Source organism: Paroedura picta, chromosome 3 (assembly GCF_049243985.1).
Source record: "Paroedura picta isolate Pp20150507F chromosome 3, Ppicta_v3.0, whole genome shotgun sequence".
Taxonomy (NCBI): domain Eukaryota; kingdom Metazoa; phylum Chordata; class Lepidosauria; order Squamata; family Gekkonidae; genus Paroedura; species Paroedura picta.
In genome coordinates, this window is record NC_135371.1 from 36,042,612 (window position 1) to 36,065,624 (window position 23,013).

General features: G+C 43.1%; 1 protein-coding gene across 2 annotated transcripts in view; it reads right to left on the bottom strand.

Annotated features, from left to right (window-relative positions):
• The window catches only part of SRGAP3 (SLIT-ROBO Rho GTPase activating protein 3), a 229,960-nt gene extending 207,149 nt beyond the window's left edge, over positions 1–22,811 (bottom strand). For both annotated transcript variants that reach the window (XM_077325275.1, XM_077325274.1), the window contains exon 1: positions 21,985–22,811. In XM_077325275.1, the coding sequence (XP_077181390.1) occupies positions 21,985–22,051 (67 nt within the window). In that variant the 5' untranslated portion in view covers positions 22,052–22,811. The remainder of the gene's footprint in view (positions 1–21,984) is intronic.
• Between the last annotated feature and the right edge of the window lie 202 nt (positions 22,812–23,013).

Below are 23,013 nucleotides of genomic sequence, written 5' to 3' on the forward strand. Positions count from 1 at the left end.
AGGGACATAGTCCCCTTAGAGGTCAGGATATAGACGAGGATGGCCAAAGTGTTTCTACTTGTAAAGAAGCAGGTGAAATCAGTGAAAGGGGTGCAATCTGGCAGAAATCGGTGTACTTCACACACTGGCTGGCAGTACAGAGGCTGATGACATAAGCCATAGTTGATTCCTTGGGTCCTCTTAAATGCCAAGCTTTTCCAGTGGACTCTTCTTTCTCATCAGAAGGACACATAGTCACAGAGGGACTACACAGAGGAGTTACACAGAGGGACTACAAACTGTCAAGATACAAGATACTAAGTGCTTCCCCCCCCCCAAGAAATCATTAAGTTACCTCCAGCCTCTCTATCTGATGGTAATTATGGCAAAGATCACACTTCATTTTGATATCCGTATCTTGGATCTCTTTACAACAATGAAGGACAACCAAACTGTCGGCTTTCTACAATCTCAGGGCATCCCATTTGCTATTGACCCAGGGACCTCCTGTACATTTTCCCTCCAACCACAGTTATCAGCAGAGGCCGGAACAAAGTGCAGAAAGAGGTAAAGGAGGTGATTTTCATGACTCCTTCTGGCTTGGCAGTTCTTGGGTCTTGGAGCTAGTGAAGATGTCAGTATCTCCACCATGGAGATTGGCAAGCAGATTGATTCTCTTTGTATAAGAATCAGTTTGCCACCCAGACCCTATTTGACTCCACCTGACATCTTTGAGAAAGAACTGGTAGATTTAGAAGGATCAGGCCTTCCAAGTTAAATAGTTGACACATCATGGTGCACTCCAAAAAACTTGCCTCCAATCATCTCTATAATCATTCGTGCAAGACATTCAAAAGTGGGCTGGTACCAAAAAGCTGGATGCACTGAAACCTAACTACAAAGACTTCATTCCCTTTCTATACAAAGGTTGGAATCAAGTTCTGAGACTAAATAATTAAAAGACAGGATGCAACACTGGCAACTATGTGGGACCAAAAAAGATTGCATAATTTTTCTTCTCATGGGCACACTAAGCTTCTCATCAAAGGAACCATCCAGTTGGCATGTCCCATTAGACATAAGGTTACCTACCGGAAACGCTTCTTCAGTGTCACAGGGTCTTGAGCAAACCTCAATTTGAGCCTTTCAAATCATCAGAATCTTACATTTCCTTCTCAGAAGACATTTTTTCCCTTGTGGAGATGAATTTCATGTGACTCCTTAATGCCTTCAACTGTCACTGTGGGGCTACAGTACAATTTAAAAACTGCAGTGAACTAACACTCTGGTCTTAGGTTTGTAAGCCTGTGTGTGCATCAATGCTTCCCCTCCCATACTATTGGCACTTTCACATACCATAACACTTTCAAATGCACTTTGCAGCTAGATTTTACAGTGTGGAATGGCAAAATCTACTTGCAAACAACTGCTGGAGTGGATTGAAACTGCATTATTTAGCAAATGTGAAAGCGCCCAAGGTGTCCTAGATCTTCACTACCATTGGCTTAGATGTTGCAATACATGCAAGGGCTTATAAGAAAGGGAGTGCAGTTTTTAATGCAAAAAATGAAGGTCATTGATCAGACAGTACTAGGATTTGCTGGAAGCAGAAAAGTTATCACAAAGCACTCACATGAATTTGAAATTTCATGAGGATTAAATTGTTAGATGATACCCAGTTAGCACACATTAGCCGAACTGTCTCTCAGAGCCTTTTGCTGGAAACAGGCAACCTTCCCTATTTATGCATGTAAATGTCTCCGTTTTAATTTTTCAAGGCTAAGCCAACTCCTTCAGGGCTTGTTTACATACTCAGTGATGCCTGAAGCTGCTTCTGGAACTTCCTATCAAATCATACCAGAACTTGGCCTAAGATCAGATTAGCTTTAGCACATTAATTATGTTGAATGAATATAGCATACTTCAACAGCTGGAACACACACAACAGCATCTACTCGGTTTCTCGATGATGCAAGAAGAGGCTTCCTTGGCAGGCACCATTGCTAAATAGTTCACTCTGAAGCATATCTATCCCGCACTAAGTGGAATCCATTGTTTCTTGACCTGTTTTCAAGTGAATGATGTTAAGTTGCTGTGTTTCTTTCATTCTGTAAACTGTTCAGGTGTCCTCACTGCTTTTATGATGTTTGCCTCATCATGACCATACCATTTGGCAGAGTTTCCCAACCACAGTACCGCAGTACTGTAAGGTAAAGGTAAAAGGTAAAGGTATCCCCTGTGCAAGCACTGAGTCATGTCTGACCCTTGGGGTGACGCCCTCTAGCGTTTTCATGGCAGACTCAATACGGGGTGGTTTGCCAGTGCCTTCCCCAGTCATTACCGTTTAACCCCCAGCAAGCTGGGTACCGCAGTACTGTACAATACCACAAAGGCCCACTCAATGGTACTGCACCATGTTGGTTTTCAAAATAGCAGCTAGGGAGAGCCCTCCCACCCTGTGCCTGTTTTTTCCAAATCCACATGAAGAGGAAAGGGACAGTTTTTAATGTTTTTAAATTTCTATCCTTGTTGGGTAGTTTGGCCCACCCCCTCACAAAGTGGGGCAGAAAGGTGGGGCCAGCCATTTAAACCCATGCAAGCTGAGGCTCCTCTCACAACTGGGGGGGGCATGCCAAGAGAAATGGCCAGCTGACATCACTTCCTGATACCTCAAAGCCTGAAAAATATTTTAATCGTACCTCAATGGTCAAAGGTTTGAAGAAGGCCGCCATATTGTAATGCAGACAGAATGGTGCAAACAATCAAGCCTAATACAGTTTCTCCAGCTTTACTTCTACATGTATACTACATAAACAAGGGTCATAACTGAGTATCCCCAATGTATTCTCTGGACATATTCCATTTTGTCAACCTCTTTTTTAAAGCGATGGCAATAAGTAGCAGGAGAACAACAGCCAGAGGGACTTGAAAGAGCTCTAGGTGGGAAGCTCCAGGCTTCTTTGGATCCAATGAGTAATCTGAACCTATTTCCACATGGTTTCAGGTGTGGGTTTTGTAACCAGAACTACCATGGCCATTCTAAATTAATTGCTTTCACCAGACACAACACAAGAAAAGTGTGACCCTGTTATTTCTCTTTGAGAGAATCCTTGACTACTGGAGTATGAATACTCAGTATCAGTATGAATATTGTCTTTTGACCTCTCATGGGCTGCAGAGCTAAACAAATTAAGCGGTCAGGGGCTAGGACTTCAATACTCACATCTTTCTCTTGACAAGAAGGAACAGAGAGAATTATACCAGGTAGTTCTGTATAATTTCAGGACAACAAAAGTGACAGAATTTCATCTTCTCTTTGTGCACAAAGTACACACAACCATGACTGTGCCGTACTATTTACCCACCAATAACTGTTAAAATAACACAAGTCTTGTCTTAAGATATAGTTCTGCTTCCCAAAGATATGATCTGGTGACCATAGCAACTGAGTCAATGTCTTCCTTCCATGTAAATATTGCCAGTGCCACTGAATCATACAGCAGAGCTAGGATCAGCCAGACTCTGTATGCTAAAAACATGTAGGCCCAGCACAGTTAGCACAGTCCCTGCTGTAATGTAATTTCTCAAAAGGTCCTTTAAGAGAGTGCAGATATCCTTTCTCTTTTTATCACATGGAGAGGGAGGGATGAAATGGATTTCTCATGCACAGCTGTCATACACACTCACTGTGGCCATGATCCAGTGTGCTGTTCTGCTATTCCCCCAACACAGAGACAACAGTCCATAGCAAGCCATCTCTGAAGCTCTAGGGATTTTCCTAGCAATTTAATGTGGGACATGGTGAACTGCATTAAGCAAAAACAGTAAACGGGTCCTGGCCACCCATTTGCCAACTTTCCTATATACCTCCGGGCACTCTCAAAACTCTAGCTAATACCCATCTAGTGTATTTGTATCCTGCGGCATGCTCCAATGGGTCCTTCTATTACAAAGCAGATATAAGGGCACCTGCATGACTGTCCCTAGAGAGATCTTGGAGTTCATGCTTAAGGCTGTGTGCAAAACGAGCTCCTTGCATAACACAGGGGCAACTCATCCATTCATTAGGTCAGCACAGCTGCTGTGTTTCCAGACAGAATGGCAACCAAATTGATTATACCCCATTCTCCTAAGACATTATCCTAATGTTACCCTTCTTCTGTATCCATGTTTCCCCCAATTTGCCTCATTTTGCCATGATTGGTTGTCAGACATAATATTGCAAATGATCAACTATGAAAATCCAGTGGTGAATCTTCTGGGAGGGCAATTTGAAGCATTTTAGTTTAAAATCTTTTAGCAAACTGGCACTACCGTGTTATTATTTAGGTTGTTAACTGGGGAAATCCCAAGCACTGTTTCAAATATGGTAAAAGCCAACATGATTTCTAGCCCTTCAGAATTTTAAAGGGGCTATAGAAATGGCCAGATTTAGAAGGAAAATCTTGCAAAGATGAAACATGAGGTTTAACAAGATTACACAGAACTTTTAAAACGTATAGAAAAGGAGGCTCAGTGATCTCATGGACATGAGAAGAGTTTTCTACTTCCCCATGTGGAGTTCAATGTAAATAAAATACATCTGGGACTTGTTGCATTAGGACCAAATTTAGACTGACATCTAAGATCTCAAATCACCAACTACTGAACAGACCCAATGGCCACAGCAAGTCAACAGGAATAGGGGAAGCTTGCTCATTCCTATTCATGTGTACTGATTACCTGGCTGCTTTCTGAATTATGAATCTTCCATGGGAGGAAAAAGTTTTCCTTCATTAGATGATACCACCATCCCACTTTGAAACCTTGCCTGGAAAGCAGGCCAGGCAACTCAAAGCAAAAAAGTCTGGCCACAGCCATACGTAAATCCCTTTTAAAAGCAAGAAACGCATTAAATAATTCTCCCCTTTAGAGATCGTTTATTGGTGATGCCAAGCAACCCCAACCTTATCAATTTATTCCGTATCAATATTATTCATCACTATACAGAAATTTAAAACTGTCTCCAACTTAGAACTGCTGCCTTTTGGCAAGTCCTAAAAATGCAACTAACTTTCTTAAGCCACAAGATTATTCACAGATGACATATCAACTGAATTGCTTGAGAAATAGAAAATGTATTAATAAAGCATTTGTAGAGAAAGTCCTTTTCATCAGATGGTTTTGGTGCCCCATATAGGACTTAAAAATGGAGAGGTACTTTTTCAGATCAGTTCGCTTCCCTCTTTTTAATTATTATTTCAGGACACACTGCAAGCAAGAAAACAAATTATAATTTGGTGCGAAATAGTTATACTGGCAGGATGCTTTCAAATCTGAATATACAAAAGGAAATTCATCCTTGGTGGTGGAAAGTGTCATCAAGTCACAGCCAACTTGTGGCTACCCAGTAGGTTTGTGAAGCCAAGAGGCAAATAGAGGTACCTAGTAATCTTGGACTTTATTGATGGTCTCTCATCCAAGTACCTACTAAGGGTAACCCTGCTTAACTTCTGAGATCTGATGAAACTGGACTTGCCTGAGCCATCCAAGTCAGGACAATTCATTCCTACCCTTATGGTAAGAACTGTAGTTTATACAATATACATATGACATACAAAGACATGAGACAGTGAAGAGAAAGGTCCTAACCAGATTTTTAGGTCAGGGAAATCAAAATGCCAAAGGACCTGTCAGCCAAAGAACTGAAGACAGACAACAAGCCAACAATGGTAAATCCAACAATTTATTTCAGAGCATGAACACTGTAAATGGGACACACTGTAGATAATCTTACCATTTGATCCCAATACGATTTACAGTTGACGAACTAAAGTGATAGATGAGATATGGTTAGAATCACTGATGAAGACATTTGCTCCAGAATACAAGTTGTAATTCCCAGGACTCATTCTGGCTCTGCTTCAAGCTCTGAAATAAATGTATTTGGTGGGTCATCAGCTTGTCGTCTTTCTCCTAATCAGACGGACTGTTCATATAGAACTTGCTTAATAATTACTAATGAATCTAGCTAAGTATTATCTGCAATAGTATTATCTAGCCATGCATGCTCCACTGAACCTCCATTCCAATTTAGCGTGAAAACTTACTAAAATTAGTCCGTAGTTGATACTCCTATAGTGTGGCCAAAGCATTTAGCTTCTGCTCATTTTTGAGCTCCCATTCCTGCAAGCAAAAATCTGGTTCCTGGCTGGGGAACCAAACAGTAGATGAGAGAAACAGTCTCTACAACTAAGGTGTACAACTTTGCTTAGAAATCCTCTGTCACATGGGAAGCCCAATTCCAGACCAACTAAGATAGGCCAAACAAGCCAAACTGGATCCCAAGGTCAAATCAACAACATATAAATACACCATATTGTTGAAGAAATCATTAAGGTTTTTTTAAAATTTCATTTTACAGATAGGAGTAGACAACCTACAACAGGGAACTCAAAATACATGAACTAAGACAATGTAATACCCATTCTTTCAACTCCAAGTACTCTAACAAGATAAAAATGAATAAGTATTATAGTCTTTAAAAATTCACCCAGTTCTGTGTAGAAAACCACTCTGGTCATTCTTGGCCCCTTTCATTTTATACAAACTCAGAGTCAACTGCTCTTTGTGGTACTGCTCTTGGCAGCAAGGAAAACAAGAGACAAGGTCGGCAGTAAACAGCAAATACTTACTTTCTTTGTTATATGCTGCTTTTAGTAATGTTGTATAGTATCTTTTTATTTTTTCATATATAAGCCTTGTAAATTTTGTTGTTTGTATTGCTGTTATTCTGTAGAGACCTATGGTCATATACAAATAAATCTATCACCTATTCATTCAAGTAGATTTTGTCAAAGGATATAAAGTGGGCAGGGAGAGAGACGAAAACAGAAATCACTGTTGTCATCAACGCTGAAAGCAGCACTCAAGTGTCCCTTCTCAATCCGTGAGGCATTGTTCAGAAATAGGTATGGCAGTTTTCATGTGTGTTAACTCCTACATACTAGTAGAAATAGTAGAATGCGTGTAACTCAAAGCCTGGTCTTGGGCCAAGGCACAATAGCCTCGGCCCACAATAGCCTCTTAATCTGTGGCCTTTTGTGAGCAATGCTATTGCCAACAAAACCAACACCTGCCTGAGAGGCCCACATGGCTCATCCCCTTCTAAGCCTGTGCCTGTAGGCTTGTTGGGTTGCAGATCTTTGTTTTTATTGATATGGTTAACATTTATATGGGAGAGGGTGTGGCTGAGTGGCAGAACATCTACTTGGCATGCAGATGGCCCCAGGATAAATCCCTGCCATCTCCACTTAGAAGAACCAGGCAGTAGGCAATGTGAAAGATCTCAGCCTGAGACCCTGGAGAGCTGCTAAGTAGACAATACCGACTTTGAAGGATGGTTCAGTTTAAGTGACTTTTTGTGTTCATTTCACTCATAAGAAGAAGAAGAAGAGTTGGTTCTTATATGCCACTTTTCCCTACCCGAAGGAGTCTCAAAGCGGTTTACAGTCGCCTTCCCATTCCTCTCCCCACAACAGACACCCTGTGGGGTGGGTGAGGCTGAGAGAGCCCTGATATCACTGTTCGGTCAGAACAGTTTTATCAGTGCCGTGGCGAACCTAAGGTCACCCAGCTGGTTGCATGTGGGGGAGCGCAGAATCGAACCTGGCATGCCAGATTAGAAGTCCGCACTCCTAACCACTACACCAAATTGGCCCCGATCTCCCCCACGCTGCCATTACCAGGCTGCCCACTGCGAGGACACGCAGGCACCTGGCTGGGACAGCCTGGGGGAGGCGCCAGGGGGAGGCGCCAGGGGGAGCCTTCACCCCTGGCAAGGGGACAGCCCCGCTGTGTCGCTGACGCGGCAGCCCTGTCCCTTTGCTGGCCCCCAAGCCCCGCTGCTGCCTGCCAGCCACCCTGGCCCGGGAGCCTTCGGGCCTGCCAAAGGGACAACCCCGCTGTATCACTGACGTGGCAGCCCTGTCCCTTTGCCAGCTCCACAGCCGCCCGGGATTTGGCCCCACCTTGAAGCCACGGAGCCCCATGGGAGCCGACATCAACACAGGTAGGCAGCCACCCTCTCAACCCCCAATCTTCCCCTGCTCGCCCCCCCACAACTCTCCCCCATGCTCTGCCGCCACTTTCCTGCCCTCCAACCACCTACCCCTCTCAAACCTGAAGTCTTCCCCGCCACCCCCACAACTTGACCCCACGAACCGCTGCCGCTTCCCCACCCCAAACACCCAGCCACCCACTCTTCTCTGCCCCTGCTGCCCCCCTTGCAACTCGCTCCCCCACACCCGCCCAGCGGACCCTTCCCCCCTTCCTTCCACCCCTGCCCCATCTCCTTCCTTCCTTCTTCCATTTCACTCTCTCCTTTCTGCCTCTCTCTCTCTTTCTCTCTGACTCTTTCTCTCCCTCTCACTTGCTCTCTTTCTGTCTTTCTGCCTGTTTACTTGACCTGGAACTCAACTGGCAGCCAAAGCGGCTACTCAGGGGCAGGTCAAATGTGGGTCTTCAATGCGGTCCTAGTAAGGATGTGAGCAGTTGCATTCTGCACCCGCTGTAATTTCCAGAACAGAGTAAAGGGAAAGTCCATGTAGAGCGAGTTACAGTACTCCAGTCTGGAGGTGACTATCACATGAATCACTGTGGCCTTGTGTTCCAGGGCCAGATAGGGTGCTAGTAGCAGTGGTTAGATATGATCAAAATGGACACTGGCCAGAACACTATCGAACTAAAAGAAGTGGTGGAACATGAAAAATGTGGCAACAGTTGAGCCATAGGATCACCAAGAGTGGGACTTCACTGAATGGCTAACATCATCATCATATAAGTAGTCCAGTTCACTATGAGCCCCAGAACCAGTTAAAATGTCTAGACTGCCTTCAAGAGCAGCCCTACAGGCAGCATATTGCAGCAGTCCAGTCTGGTTGCTGCTACGGTGTTTGAGCCCTTGGGATGCAAAGGTTTGATAACATCCAAGTTATGGTAGGATGCATATATCGATTGGAAACACAATGCTGTATTGGGGAAAGTGATTGTGCCTATAAAGATGCTTTGTGGCTGAAGGAACTGGCTCAATGCATTCTTTCTTCAAAAAATTAAATGAAAAGTTCTCTTGCAGACTTTGCCCATAGGTTGTATTTAGTTCTGGTTCCAGGCGAAGAATTTTACAGGCTTCTGTTTGAATCTGGCACAAAATTCTTGTAGGGTGTGTTAAGTGATATATTTATAGTCTCCTGCAAGGAATAATATTTTAATATGATGTGTGCACATTTTTCAGCCTCTGTCACCTGGCAGGATTTATGCTTTTTCATACCACTGGCCTGCTGAAGAGGAGGAAATCAATAAAAAGGGAAAATCTTTCTGTATTGGGCTTCTCTTCCTCCCAACCTTGTTTGCCTAAATTTGAATTTATCTCAGTAGCTGTGGCTTGGTCTGCCAACCAAAGCCTTAGTAGCATTTGAACTATATAGTCAGTAAACGTAATGTGACTACGAACTAGAACACTCTCATTAACCCTCTCCCATTGATACTCAATGTTTAATAAGATGCAGATATTAGTGTTACTTCCTCTGAAGGTTGAAATTAGCTTGAAGAGCAATCATTGCTTCTGGGCGTACATTTATTTAAACATTTTTATCCCACATGGCATCTTTGGTTGGCCCCTTGGCCCCAGAATGACAAGCAGAGGGCCCAATCAGCAGGCACTTCGCACCTGCCGATTGGGCCCTCCACTTGCCATTCTGGGGCCAAGGGATCAATGGGCGCCCTTCCCCATCATGGACAGGGCCCACTCCAAGGGCCCTTAGCGTTTTATTTATACCACTCCCGCGAAGCAGTTACAGATTGTATGGCATGTACGGCATGTATAGGAGATCTTATGATTCTAGGATGGTCTGACAGCCAGACAAGAGATATTTGGAGACGTTTTTTATTGCCTGCCTCTGCATCCTGACCCTAGATTTCCTCAAAGGTCTGACACCCAAATACCAACCAATGCCAGCTCTGTTTGGCTTGCCAGATCTGACGTGCGTGAGCATGCCTGGGTACCCAAGTCAAGGTTATTTTCCAGATGAAAATCTCTAGAACTTCCATTTCTTTGAAGAGATACACTGCCCATCTGACCCTAGATGACATGAACAGAAATGTTCAAGTCAAAAGAAACTAACCCTAGGTCCCCAAGCCCATACATGTTACCTATTTCCTCCTCCTGATTTGTCTTCTCCAAGAGTGCTCAGAACTGAGGCACCATGGTGCCGAAAATAATAAGACAGGATTAAGCCAGTTCCTCTCTCATCCTATCTCCTAATTTCCCTCAAGAAAACAGACTATTGAGACATGGGAGTTTCCACCCTGTAATCAAATGCTTATCCCTGCAGTGCACACAACTAAACAGATTGCACAAGCCACCTTTACTTTGACCTTTTGCTTCTAGTCACCTTGGATATTGAACGATGAGGATCCCGACACATCAAAAAGACCTGGCCACAGTCTTGGGATCCTGTTGTACCCAGATCAAGTAGTAAAATACTTGGTTTTCACCACTAACCTCCCACAAAGCACTGGTCAAGGAGAGCACAATATTGCCTAAACTAATACTAGATGAACAAGTTACAAGTTTGAGGCTATAAAGCAGGAGCTGAAGGCAGATCCGGGTTGTTGAGCTGAAAACCAGAAATATGTTAAACGGTTTACTTTTCATTTCTGACAGGAAACATTCATTCCTCCCCCCCCCCCAAAAAAAAGAAAAAACTGAAGGGAAATAGCCCTGTAATGCTCAGCTAAGAAAACCACAACAGCAACCAAACCATCAGGTTCACATTTTTCAGAAGGTGATTAAGACATTTAGTAACATTTCAAAACACGTTGGACTGGAGAGGAATGGGTTTTTTTTACACCCTTTCTTGTGTAGGGGGTGGCACTAAAGAGCATATAGCACTGGTCATAGCAAAGTCAACCTTTTTTTTGGGGGGGGGACTGGTAATGACGAGTTCCTATGTTTTTCAACAGGGCTATAAAATCAAATGATAGCCTGGAGTTTTCCCTTTTTTGGCCACCCTCATGAGGAAGAGAACATTGCCAAGTGCTTCAAGAAAGGGTACAAGGAGAAGTATTCCATTTTAGAGAAATGCTGCTACAAGCAAAAATACTAAGGTAGCACAGAAGAAAAGCAGCATAATGGAGTCTGCTCTTAGTGAAAGAAAAGCAGAATTGTTCACTAAGTACACAGATCAGATTTAAGGAGTCACAAGATCTGCTGTTTTGGCTTCAACGGTAGTTGGTATGTCGACCAGAACCTTGAACTAAGGCAACTGGATCAGAAACAAAAATATTTAAAGCAGCTCCTAAAGTTCAACCTTGCACGCATGCAGACATAAGAAAACGTTCAGGGTTTTCTGTAGGTTGCCAACCGTGTGCACAGAGCCTTCCCATTGCTGACTAAAAGAAACCAGTTTCAAGGTTCCTTTAAATTGTTATCCAGTTACCCACTAACCCAAAGAAAAATATAAATGAGTTATGATACGATAGCAGGATTTTCCAAGAACCTGCTGATTTGGTTGAACTCCCCCGGCCTGGGCACAAACTTGCTCGGGATGTTAGCTTAGCAGGAAGCACCTATGATAAATTCAATTTATTTCCATTACAGAGAATCAACTAACCTTTATTATGAATAGCAAAAGCTCACCTCTTGTGCAAGGTCTCTATGTTTAGTTTTCATTTTATACTGACTTTATCTGACTGTTCTCAAGCACAGGCACCATATTGGAATGAAACCCCCAAATGCATGTGCACAGAAGAAATTAGGATCCCACCCACCCACCTCCCAAAAATAAAATAACAGAACAAAAATGGACACTGGTTTATTAGCTCAATTCTTTAAGGGTCAGTGTGTCACCTTGAGCCTCTTACATAACAACAAGTTCTGCCACTACAACACAAGCCCAGCTTCCCCCTGGCTTTGCTATTTGAGCAAAAGAAGAACAAAACTGTGAACTGAACATTAGTTAAGCAACGAATTTTTCACCTGTTCCCATGCTTCATGTTCAAATTCCATGCACAATTATTCGCCCAGCCACAACAGCATTTTTGAGCTTATTTGCAAAAAAACAAACATAACATTCCTTAGCACCAATGCAAAGAACTATGCGTCAGATGTTCTAGGCGATCAGCACCATTCCCAGCTAGCTTCTGTAGCTAATTTGATAAAACAGAAGAGGAACAAGTGCAGTTGTATATAGCGATTAAAATCCAGCTTCACCATTTATATTCTCCTCCACATGCCAGATTTCACACCTATGTTAAACTGTCTAACCACCATTTTACAACCTTTTGACCATAGGAGGAGCCTCTGAAATAATTTTTCAGGCTTTAAGGAACCCCAGAAGTGGCGTCATCTGGCCCAACCTCCCCTACCACACCCCTCAAAAGTGACATGTCACCAGAAGTGACATAACCCCCACATTAACAGGGAAGCTTGAGGAGGACTAAGGGGTGGAGAGACAGGAGGCAGTTTAAAGCGGGAGTAGGCATGCGGGCTCTAACCCCCCTCCCCCCGGGCACAGACATCTCAAGATAACTCAGGCTCGGGAGGAGGGAATGAGGAGCAATGGGTGTGACTGTTATCCTATCTTGTGGTGGAGACAATTAAGATACGAGGGGAAAGGCCACAGTTCCCCTCCAGAGCTTCTGCAGACCTCTGGGGGAGGGGGGAGGCAGACCCCTGGTTGGGAATCCCTGATCTTAACAATCAGATGACCCTCAGCCGATACCCAGGCACCACCAAATGGGGCTATGTGGAAGACATGAACGGCAGATAAGGGGAACAATCCAGTGGAAAAACCATCCTGAAATGAATAGGAGCTGCACAGCACGTATTCATTTTAAGAAGGCTTGTGAAATATTTTGCCCTCATCTCTGCTTTTCTACATATATGTTTTGCAAGACTTTCCAGGTGCTGCAAGGAAGGGGGGATTTGGACCCATATTTTGCCAAAGTTAATGAAAGGTTTAGCAACCATTTTAGTCACAGAGGTAAACAGTAAACAGTAAAAATAATCTCTTTCCTGCCAGATTTAAAAACTTGTACCAAGTATCCACCTGTACCATGGATTAACTTTGCCACATCTAAAAACAGATCTGACAACAAAAGTGGAAGGTGGAATTACTTTTGTTGTCAGGCAACCCAAATATAATGTTAATTTAATATATGTAGACATCCAAGGATATGCATTCATATGGAAACAATGTGTGTTCATATCCTCTGTACTTGTTTTAGTATATTTACTGCAGATAACATCTAGTCAAATCATGACTTGGAGCTTCTGAAAAGCAACTTCCAGGAAATCTAAAAGCTATATGACATCCATTAACTGACAGACGAGGACATGCTCAAAAGATTAGTGACTTAGAAAAGAATAAAGCAACAGAAAAAAGCAACAGAAAAGTAAGAGAAAGGAACTACTCCTTGTTTCCCAGTTGCCCACTAGCATGAACCAAGAGCAGGCTTTCTCAACCAGTTTTTGAGGAAACCCTGGGGTTTCACAACTGCCCTGAAAGAGTCTCACCAATTGGGTGGAAAAATTGGTGAAGAAGAGCAAACTGCTAACCAGCCAAGAGTGCAGGTATGGTTCTTTACAAATCTACCATATATATATACTATAACTAAAACCGATAAAGGGTAGTGGGAGGAGTTGCACTCATCACATGTCTGATTGGCCATCCATCCAATGAACGGTCAAACAGGTGGCCTGTCCCGCCCCTGGATGCATCGCCTCTAATTTCTTCCATGTGGAAGAAGTGCCAGCCTGCTCTACCGCCCTGATGCCAAAAGGTGACCCTGCTGGTGAGCAAGCTGGGAGAGAGGGCTGAGGGTCCTGGGCCCACAGAGTGGGGGAGAGTCAGCCAGGCAATGGCTGGGGCCTGCCTGGGACAGGAGCCTGGCCCTGGCCTCCAAAGCGAGCCACAGAAAAGGGCTGCAAAGCACCGAAATACTCTGATCCCATTGTGAGTTGCTCTACAGAGAAATCAACTCACTGAAATAATGCCTTCTCTGAAGCCACATGTCCTGTCCAAGGAATGCACCTACACTGTGATGCTCTTGAATTTTGCTAACTGAACGTCAGAGATAATGATTCCTAACTAGATCTGGATCACAGTCCAGTAAGTGATTTTCAATAAAGTTAATTCTATATGCATACCATATATATTGAACAGTTTATGCCCATTTAACAGCATAATTTTCTCCTTTCCCTTTCCTTTCAGCAAACTGGACTGTATTCTTTTCATTATTTGATAGAATGTAATACATGTCTGCGGCCTACGTATTTCACATTTTATGGAAGGTGGCAGCACTGAAACATTTCTGGTCTAGGCCTCAGTTTGCTATTGGTTGAACTGACTGTACATATGAGGCTATCACTAAAGCCTTTTAGCGTTTTAGCCTTCTCTGTAATCTCTGTAAATGAATACATGTTTTTTCATTATAATATTTATAATTATTTGTACAATAATAGGCCATACATTCATATTCTTTTAACCTTTCCAATCCTCACTATGCCATGGAAACATGCTGGGTGGCCTTGGAGCACACAGCCTAACCTACCTCACAGGGTTTCGCAATGTTTATCACATAATATAGCCGCAATGTTTTTCACAGCTATAAGAATTGCATCAGAAACTTGTATTACAATAAAAATATACTGTGCATGTGTGTTTTCAATGACTCTGTACTGGCATTCCCCCATACTGTAACACTTTCTATAGATTTCCCTTCCAGTCTTAACACCATAATTGTAAATAGTCACATCACTCCAACCCCATTGACTTCAATAGACTTAGAAGGGTGTAACTCTGTTCAGAATAGCAGGGCAAGTTGCCTTTATTTTAACAACCTAGGTAAATATTTCTGTCTTGGAAAGTGTATACAGAATTCTCTTCACTAATCCCTCTTTTCTGATCTACATTTTCTAAGACCTTGCAGTCTTCTGTCCCAGTCTTTAACGCCATCCTCTAGGACATGCGTTTTCCAATTTCTCCAGTTATCATTTTCATATGTCAGCTGTTCTACTGCCAACATGTGGTTCCTATTAGTCTTCCCCTTCTCTCTAATTCTCTCAATTTCAGAATACTTCCCAATGTGTGCAGCAAAGCCAAAGATGGAGATAAAATGTATAGAAGAGAAGGCAGATTCACAGTTCTGTTCATGAAGACTGTCATCTTTCATGATCCCCATCACCACCACTCTACACAGGCTCACCAAAATATTTCTAGCCAGAGCTAAAGCAAAGAAACTGATGCAGAAGTGACTCAAAACAATTCAGACTACAGAATTGATTTGTGGTGGTCTATAATGTCATCTGAATTTCAAAGCTAGCTAAAGAATTTCAATCAAAATCTTTGAGCAAGAGAAGCAGCAGCCACATGACTACCACATCTAGTTACCAGCCTCTGTTGGGTCTGGTTGTTCAATTCTTCAGTTTTTAGACTACATTCCTCGGTTCTGGTTCTTCAGTCTTTGGGCCTACCAAATTGCATTCTTTGCTTCAGAGCTTTTCTTTCTAGATTTAAGTAAGGCATACCTCCAAGCCCTACAACTCCAGCTGCTTCCCAGAATAACTGACCTAGCAAAATACTATTGCATTATGACAGCTCCCATGAATCAGATTATCATCATCACTGGTTTATAAAATAGCTCAAATACCAAAAGGATATTTTGTTGGTTTTTATACTCTGAAGTAAATGAATACGCACAAAATATGCTTTGTTGAGAAGGAACAATTACAGATCTCCTATCCAGGTCTTCCTGTATTTTGCACTTCATTGTTTACTCTCCAGAATAATCAACTACACTGTAATTTGGGTGAGGAGTTTTGTAACACCAGATCGGAGTCCAATAAAAGCAAGCAAACCTCCCCCCGAACTATTTCTTTGACAATTCCCTCCTTCTCCCCAATTTTGCTTGCCTTCATTTTAGAAAGCAGCCTTGTTTAGAAAGCATTACAGAACAAGCAAATAACCATTTTATGCTTACAGACCCAGAATCACAAAGCAGAAAGAAGAACCAATCAACTCCTCTCAGGTTGGCCCTTCATGCATTAACCTTGATGCCTTTAACAACAGACAATAAGGAGTGTGTGTATAGTCCCTCTAAGGCCCAGGAAGAGAAGAAAGGTATACTGCAGTTGCACCATGCTCAGTGAATTTTGGTCCATATTTCACCCTCTGCTTCCCTTGAGAAAAGAAAGTGGAAGCCTCGCCTTCCAAGGTAATTGCTACTGAAAAGCAAAAGAGATTTATCCTCAAAGGAACATAGGTCCTGGCTAGTTTGGCTCAAGCTGAAAATCAGGGCAAAGGTTAAATGAAACCTTTTCTTTTGTGCTTTGGCATATCCAGACATATAATTTGGTTGGCTTACAGAGTTCAGTTGGAAGTCTACAGTGTACAATTTTTTCTTGCTCGCATCAAATGGAACATCTTGGGCCAGGATGGAAAGAAGATTGTTGCTACAGTGAGATTTAATTGAAAATTCTGTTTGTCAATCTCTTCAAATTACTGTAATCACAACCACAAACTATTACAACAGATTTCTGAGTTGCATGATAATAAAAATAAATATAATATAAAACTGTCCAGTGGAAAAACAAAAATTTGCCTCTGAGCATTCCTGGAGGACAGTCCCTGAATGTACCTTGATGGTACAACAGGGGGAAAAAATTACAAATCTACAACTAGCCAGACTGCCAAAGCAGGAGCAAACTGATTCACAAAAAGAACAGTTTGGATTTAACTTTCATCACAGCGTGCCACTACCAATTCCACTACTGCTTCTCAACTAATGGTTTTCATACTGGGTTGCACACGTGTGCGTAACAGAAGGAAAAGACTAAAGACCATATTGACCAAGAAACACTTGAAGACATTTTCACAGCAAGTGCACATTATAATTATTCTTAAACAAAAGTAGGAACTTTATTTCCATATAGAGGGAACATACACAACAGCACACAGCAATTTAAACTTGCACAAGATCACTGTATAATGTCAGCTACCAATCAACTTCCTAATTCTACATGGGCTATTCATGTGGGAATTTAACATGTGAAAAAATTAAGAACTCTGCCTATTCAGGAAGCAAATGAACAGTCGGCTCCTATGTAAGCAGCTAGCAACAGGCAGCACCCAGTCAAAACCCCACATAAGGTGAGGCCTGTGCCAATTGGACTCACCCTGGCAACTACCACCATAAAACTGGATCACTGCTAAGGATATGGAATTGTTCTGCTGCAATTCTAGAAGTATTCGAAAGCTTTGAGACACAACCAGCAGGTCAAAAGTTCCATTCAAACTACAGCTACAGTGATATTATCGTAATTCAATTACTTACCTATGGTCTGCCTATTACTGAGACTAAAGACATATTACAAAAGTAAAGAATACTGCAATAAAAGAGCAACGAAGCAATCCAAGAACGAAATAGTGTATCAGACACAAAAACCACACATCCAGCCTTTTGGACAAAATCTTTAAAAATTCTTTTTCACCAAACAACCTTTTATGCCCAAGGAAGAGAGACATTAAAGTGAACAGTAGCCTTGAGTGCAATGAACTGACAGCTGTGGGATATCCCATTGTATTGAGAGAAAGAAGGAATGCTAGAAGTGAATGGATACTAAAACAGACACAAACGTTTTGGAGTAGCCCATAGCACAACCCATTGACAAGAAAAGTCTATTCTGTGAGCCCCTATGACATCTGAGCCCCTTTGTTGTCAACTATTCAAAGTAGCCTAGATGTTACACCTGCCACTAAATCAATATGCCGTTTCTCATCTTATCTTAGTCCGATTCATGAGGCATCAAACCTTAGTGTTTGTTTGGGTTTTTGCTTTTACGTCTTGTATAAGCCACCTTTAATGTCTGAGAAACATACATTATTTAAATTTTAAACAAATTTACAATGTGAAGACACAGAACTATATAATAAACTGACCAGAATGATACAATAACACCCAAGATGGCAACTCTGAGACTCTCTGAAGATAGAACCAGAAGGGCAAGAAATTCACTGTAACCACAGATGTTACCTTTGAGAATGACCTCGATTTAAATGCGGTAATTGTGTCAACAAAAATCAGGTGAACGCTCCAAAACTAACTCGCTTTAAGACTGTTGCTTATTATTGCTACAGAAGATTAACGTGGAAACTCCTTGGGAAGTATAAACAGTAGTCAGTGAGATTTTATTTGTGGCTTTCTTATTTTGGTTAAAATATCCTGCTTAGTGTCCAAATAAAACTCTGTTACTCTTAGAAAACACCCAGTTTGGAAAACGCCTTAAATACCCCCATCCCCACCTTAAATAAAGGTGCCCCAGTGGTGACTACTGGTCTGAGGCCTAGTCTGCTGGCCTATTAGCTGTTTAAAATCTCAGCCTGCTCTCAAAGTAACACCGATCCCTAAGCTAGCTCTAGCCAGGACTCATGCTCAAAAAGAACAGGAAATAATGATTGATTCTCACTTTAATTTAGATATACAATCTGAAGCTTAAGCTAACTGCACATTGTCATTTAAGAAGAGAACCAGGAATGTCAGTGATGTAACCAGAGATTTGGGATGGAGCACAAACTCTTCTTGCACATCCAGCTGATTTTCCCAAAGGAAGTAGCATCTAGAAGGCCTTCCATTATGGTAAGCAACCATGATGCAATTACTTGCCCCTAGTTCCCTCTTCCTGTATTCACTGCAACAAGTAAGGGAAGTTAAACCCTGCCATTTTGGCTAGGGTTCCTTCCAAGTTAACTATTCACACCACAAGTGGCAAAAGCAATACTTTTCCATATATAAAGCCACATAAACCACCCAACAGGTCAACCTCTGACTGTGAACCTCTAATTCTGCCATATGTAGTCTTTTTTACTCAAAAAGGCCCAAAGTGAATCACAACAATTAAACAACTATCTAACAAAGCAGACAGAACACCCCAACTTAGAAAAGGGTCCTCCTAAAAACTAAATTTTACATAATATGTGAAAAGACAATAGCAGAGGGACTATCCTAACTTCTTAAACTATTGGTAAACTATTCTACCATGCAAGGAGTACTATGGACAGTGACCATTTGTACCTGCTTCAGGAGGGGAATCTTCAGGTGACCCTGTTGAGATCAATGGAGTGGATGTAGCAAGGCATAATAGGAGAAGGAGTTCTACACCCATCTGCATCCCAGGCCATGAAGAGTTTACGAGTAATAACCCTGAACTAAAGCTAGAAATGAATTGGCAACTAATGAAGCTACGTCAAATTTAACATAATGTGTTGATGGTACCTTATTCCTGAACTGTAGTATTTTAATATAAACTGAAGTGTCAGAATGGTCCTCAAGGACAGTCCCATATGAAATGTAATCTGGCCTTGAGGTTAATATGGCACAGATTCACACCGGTCAAGATAGGAAGCCAATCCTCATGCCAGAAGGTAGCGTTTTGCACAGCAGAATTCACCTGACCAAAACCAGTAGCTGCAGATACAACTAATATCTCCTGGGCTCATCACCAAATGCAGTGCTTGCTGGGTACTTCAAAATATCAATCCCCAACCAAAGCATTACTAGGCAAAATTGTGAATCCTCCAGGTAGTCAGGCCTAAATTACTACTACGTCTGCAAGTGCAGCCATTTAAAAAAGCTGACAAGATCTTCCTCAGCTTTAAAAGAGAATGCATTTTATTTCTAGCATGCAAGAATGTCAATATATATAAGCACAGATCTATGCCTGTTGTGCTAGTTGCCTCACAGCTCAGATTAAAGGACAGTCCCCTTCTCCCATACCTCCCCTAGAGTGTGGCATATATATAAATTATATATGTCATCTAAGCAAAGTACCTTGAACATAATGGGGTAGAATTCACCTCGAAACAGGCTCAACCATACTTAGGGCTCCTGCTTAGAGAGTCCTCTGGTTTTGCTGCATTTGGGTTTTTTTAAACCTGCTCTGCTAATAGAATCAACTCTGCTATGTATCTCCTCCCCACATTGAATTGACTTGCAGTTCTTTAAAAAACAGAACCGAGTACTAACAGAAGTACTGTCTGCATTGTCATTTAGACAATGGCCAAGGAATCTCTTGAGAGAAGCATTTCAAGCTATTCCACTGCTGGCTATGAAGAAACCTCTGAACAAAGCACAACATTATGTCAACAGCAGCAGATTAAAAAGTTTCCTGTAGAAACTACTACAGGATATCCAAGAACAATCACGAGGGATATTATGAGATTTTTTTTTACTTAAAGGATATTCAATCAAAGCTTGCCTCTACAGAAGTTAGAAGTAAAGTTTCCACCAACATCAAGGGATCCCAGATTTCACCCTGTCTATTTTGGCAATCAGTATGGAATGGCATCCCTAGAGTGCCTCACATATCCACAGCACAGCCCTTTGTAATGCCATCTTTCCTATCACAACACATTCCCCACAAGGCCTTATGTAATGGTGCTCTCTCTACACAGTCAGGCCATTGGGTTTCAAATTGCAGAACTGTCACCAACGAAAGCCACAAGCACGGAAATGTGTATGATGCAAGGATCTATCTATTCACTATGAAGAGGGGGGGAAATTGATTTACATCCTGCAAAAACATGCAAAGTAAGGTTGAGTGTTTACAAAGAAAGGTGAGCTACTTGGAATTGGAGTGTGCATATGGTTTAGAAAAGCTGAGTCCCTTCACGAAACCAGAAAATGTATGTGAATATGAAACGTAACTATGGAAGTCTATGAACTGTGTTGTGTCATGAAGATGGTACTCAAGGATAACTTTACACCAACCACTCCCCTCCCAGGTTTTTCTCTTTTTTAACATGGGCAGTGCTCAAGATACACACGGTGTAAAGCTAACCAGCCAACTACTTTTTCAGCAGCAGTCCAATAACCATCCATGGATTAGAAATGCTTAAGTAAACCCTGATACCTCAACATCTTCTCAGTTCTACAGCAAATAGTAAGTACAATGTGTTGTGTTGATCACTGGCATGCATCTTTGGACGATCTGATTTCTCAATGAAAGAGACCTTCAAAAACACTTGCTAAAATCAGTGTGTAACTGAAGCTTATGGGTTCTATAGCACATCAAGAGTGGTGCTTCACTGGGAGAAAAAAAGGGGGGTAGATGCTTATGACAACAGCCTCTCTCTCCCTTTAAGGCAGAGTTGTCACCTAAGGGTGTGTCGTATGTTCTGGCATGGATGAAGGGCAAAGCATGAACACCCCCTCTCTCTATATATACACACACATACACAAATATTAATATACACACACAGGCAAGAGGAAGTTCTCATACATGAAGAATTTATATCAAAAATCGCTTTCTTTGCCCTCATCCCTGAGCTCCTCCAATGGTGTGACTCGGGAGCAAACCAACGGGATTAAATTAAAGGTAACCTAAAGCGGGTTAATACACACACACTTGCTATTTAAACGCTAAATGCTGTTTAAACGCAGAGAAACGGGCCCCCGTTCAGCAAACGTTCCCCATATGGGAAACATGACTCCACGCCTACATGCTCCATGGACGCCAAATGCAAATCCAGCCCCATACACATCTATTATATACAGATGGCTGCCCCCGCCTACATGGAAATAGGGCTTTATATTTTAATCAAAGGGAGGCCCCATTTATCAAGAGACGGATACCTCGCCGTCAGGAAGATGAAGTGAGGATCACACACAAACCCGAGTGTGGCTTTAAAAAAAAAGAAGCCGCCGCCACCATTCACACAACTGCAATGCAGCTTTTTACTACTCCGCCGTGATTTCCCTCCACCACCAAACCTCCGATCCATCAAGCAGCCAGGCGGCTCTCGCGCTGAGAACCCCAATATTCTGCACGATTCATCGAACGGTGCAGAAAAAAGATTGCTAACAATGAAAAGCCGGCGGGGGGCGGGGTGGAAAAGAGAAGCCGGCTCGAAGTAGATACACACACACCCCCCACACCCATGCCAAAATAAGGCTAAAGCGTCCACTCACCTTTCACTTGAGTTTCATATTCTGCTATGATCTCTTTGTCTTTCTTGAACTTAGTTTGCGATGACATCTTTGGGAAAATCGACCAAGATCCCCCAACGATCCTGTATTTTATTTATTCCCCCACCCTACCCCCAGCAGAATGGGGGGGAAAAAGAAAAGAAAAATCTTCCCTCCCCGGGCTCGGTGCGCTCGAGTTGCTTCCCGGGGAAATTGGCTTGCGGCTTGAGCTGTTTCACTTTGCCGCAACGCTCGAGCCGCCTCGCCTCCTTCCTGCCGCTTGGGCGAGGAGATGCCCCTTCATTTGCCTCCGCCCGAGGAGTCGCAGCAGCTCCCGCAAAGAACCTGGCGAGCCGCCGCCGCTCCGCGGATCATTCCTTCTTCCCCCCCTGCCGTTGTGCGGAGACGCCGGGGGAATAAAGGGTGAGCAGGAGGAGGGGGGGGGGGCAGGAGGGTGTGTCACCTGCACCCAAGTCGCCTTCCCAAAATGAAAATTTAAAAAACCCCAAATGCGGCCAAAATAAATAGACAAGAGCCCTGGGGGCAGCCTGGCCAAACAGCCCCAAGCACACGCAAGGGCGCCTCCTTCCTCAGCGTCGAGGCAGCCCCATGGCAGCTCGCTCGCTCGCTCTGGCTGGAACCCAAAAGGAGGTCAGGTTGCAAGAAGGGCTTGCATGTCGCCCCCTTCTCGGCTCGCCCCCCCCCCTTTCCAAATCAGCGTGAGGGTCCAAGGGCGGCGGGGAGGGAGGTGGGGGGAGAAAGAAAGCGAGAGAAGTTTACTTGGACTGCTAGAGAGGCGCCGGCGCACCGAGCTTGCTTTTGACTGCGGGCTTGAATTAAGTTCGCCCCACGTCACGCACAGGAGGCGAGGCCCCGCCTCCTGCGTTGGGGAACGACTGGCAGAGTGTCGGCTGCGGGGCGCCTCCACTGAGGGCGAGAGGCAGGGGCAGGAGCCCCGCCAAAACATATAACGGGGGAGGCAAGAGGCGCTTCAGGGAAGGACGGCGGGTCCTCGGTCGCTATGGAGCCCCT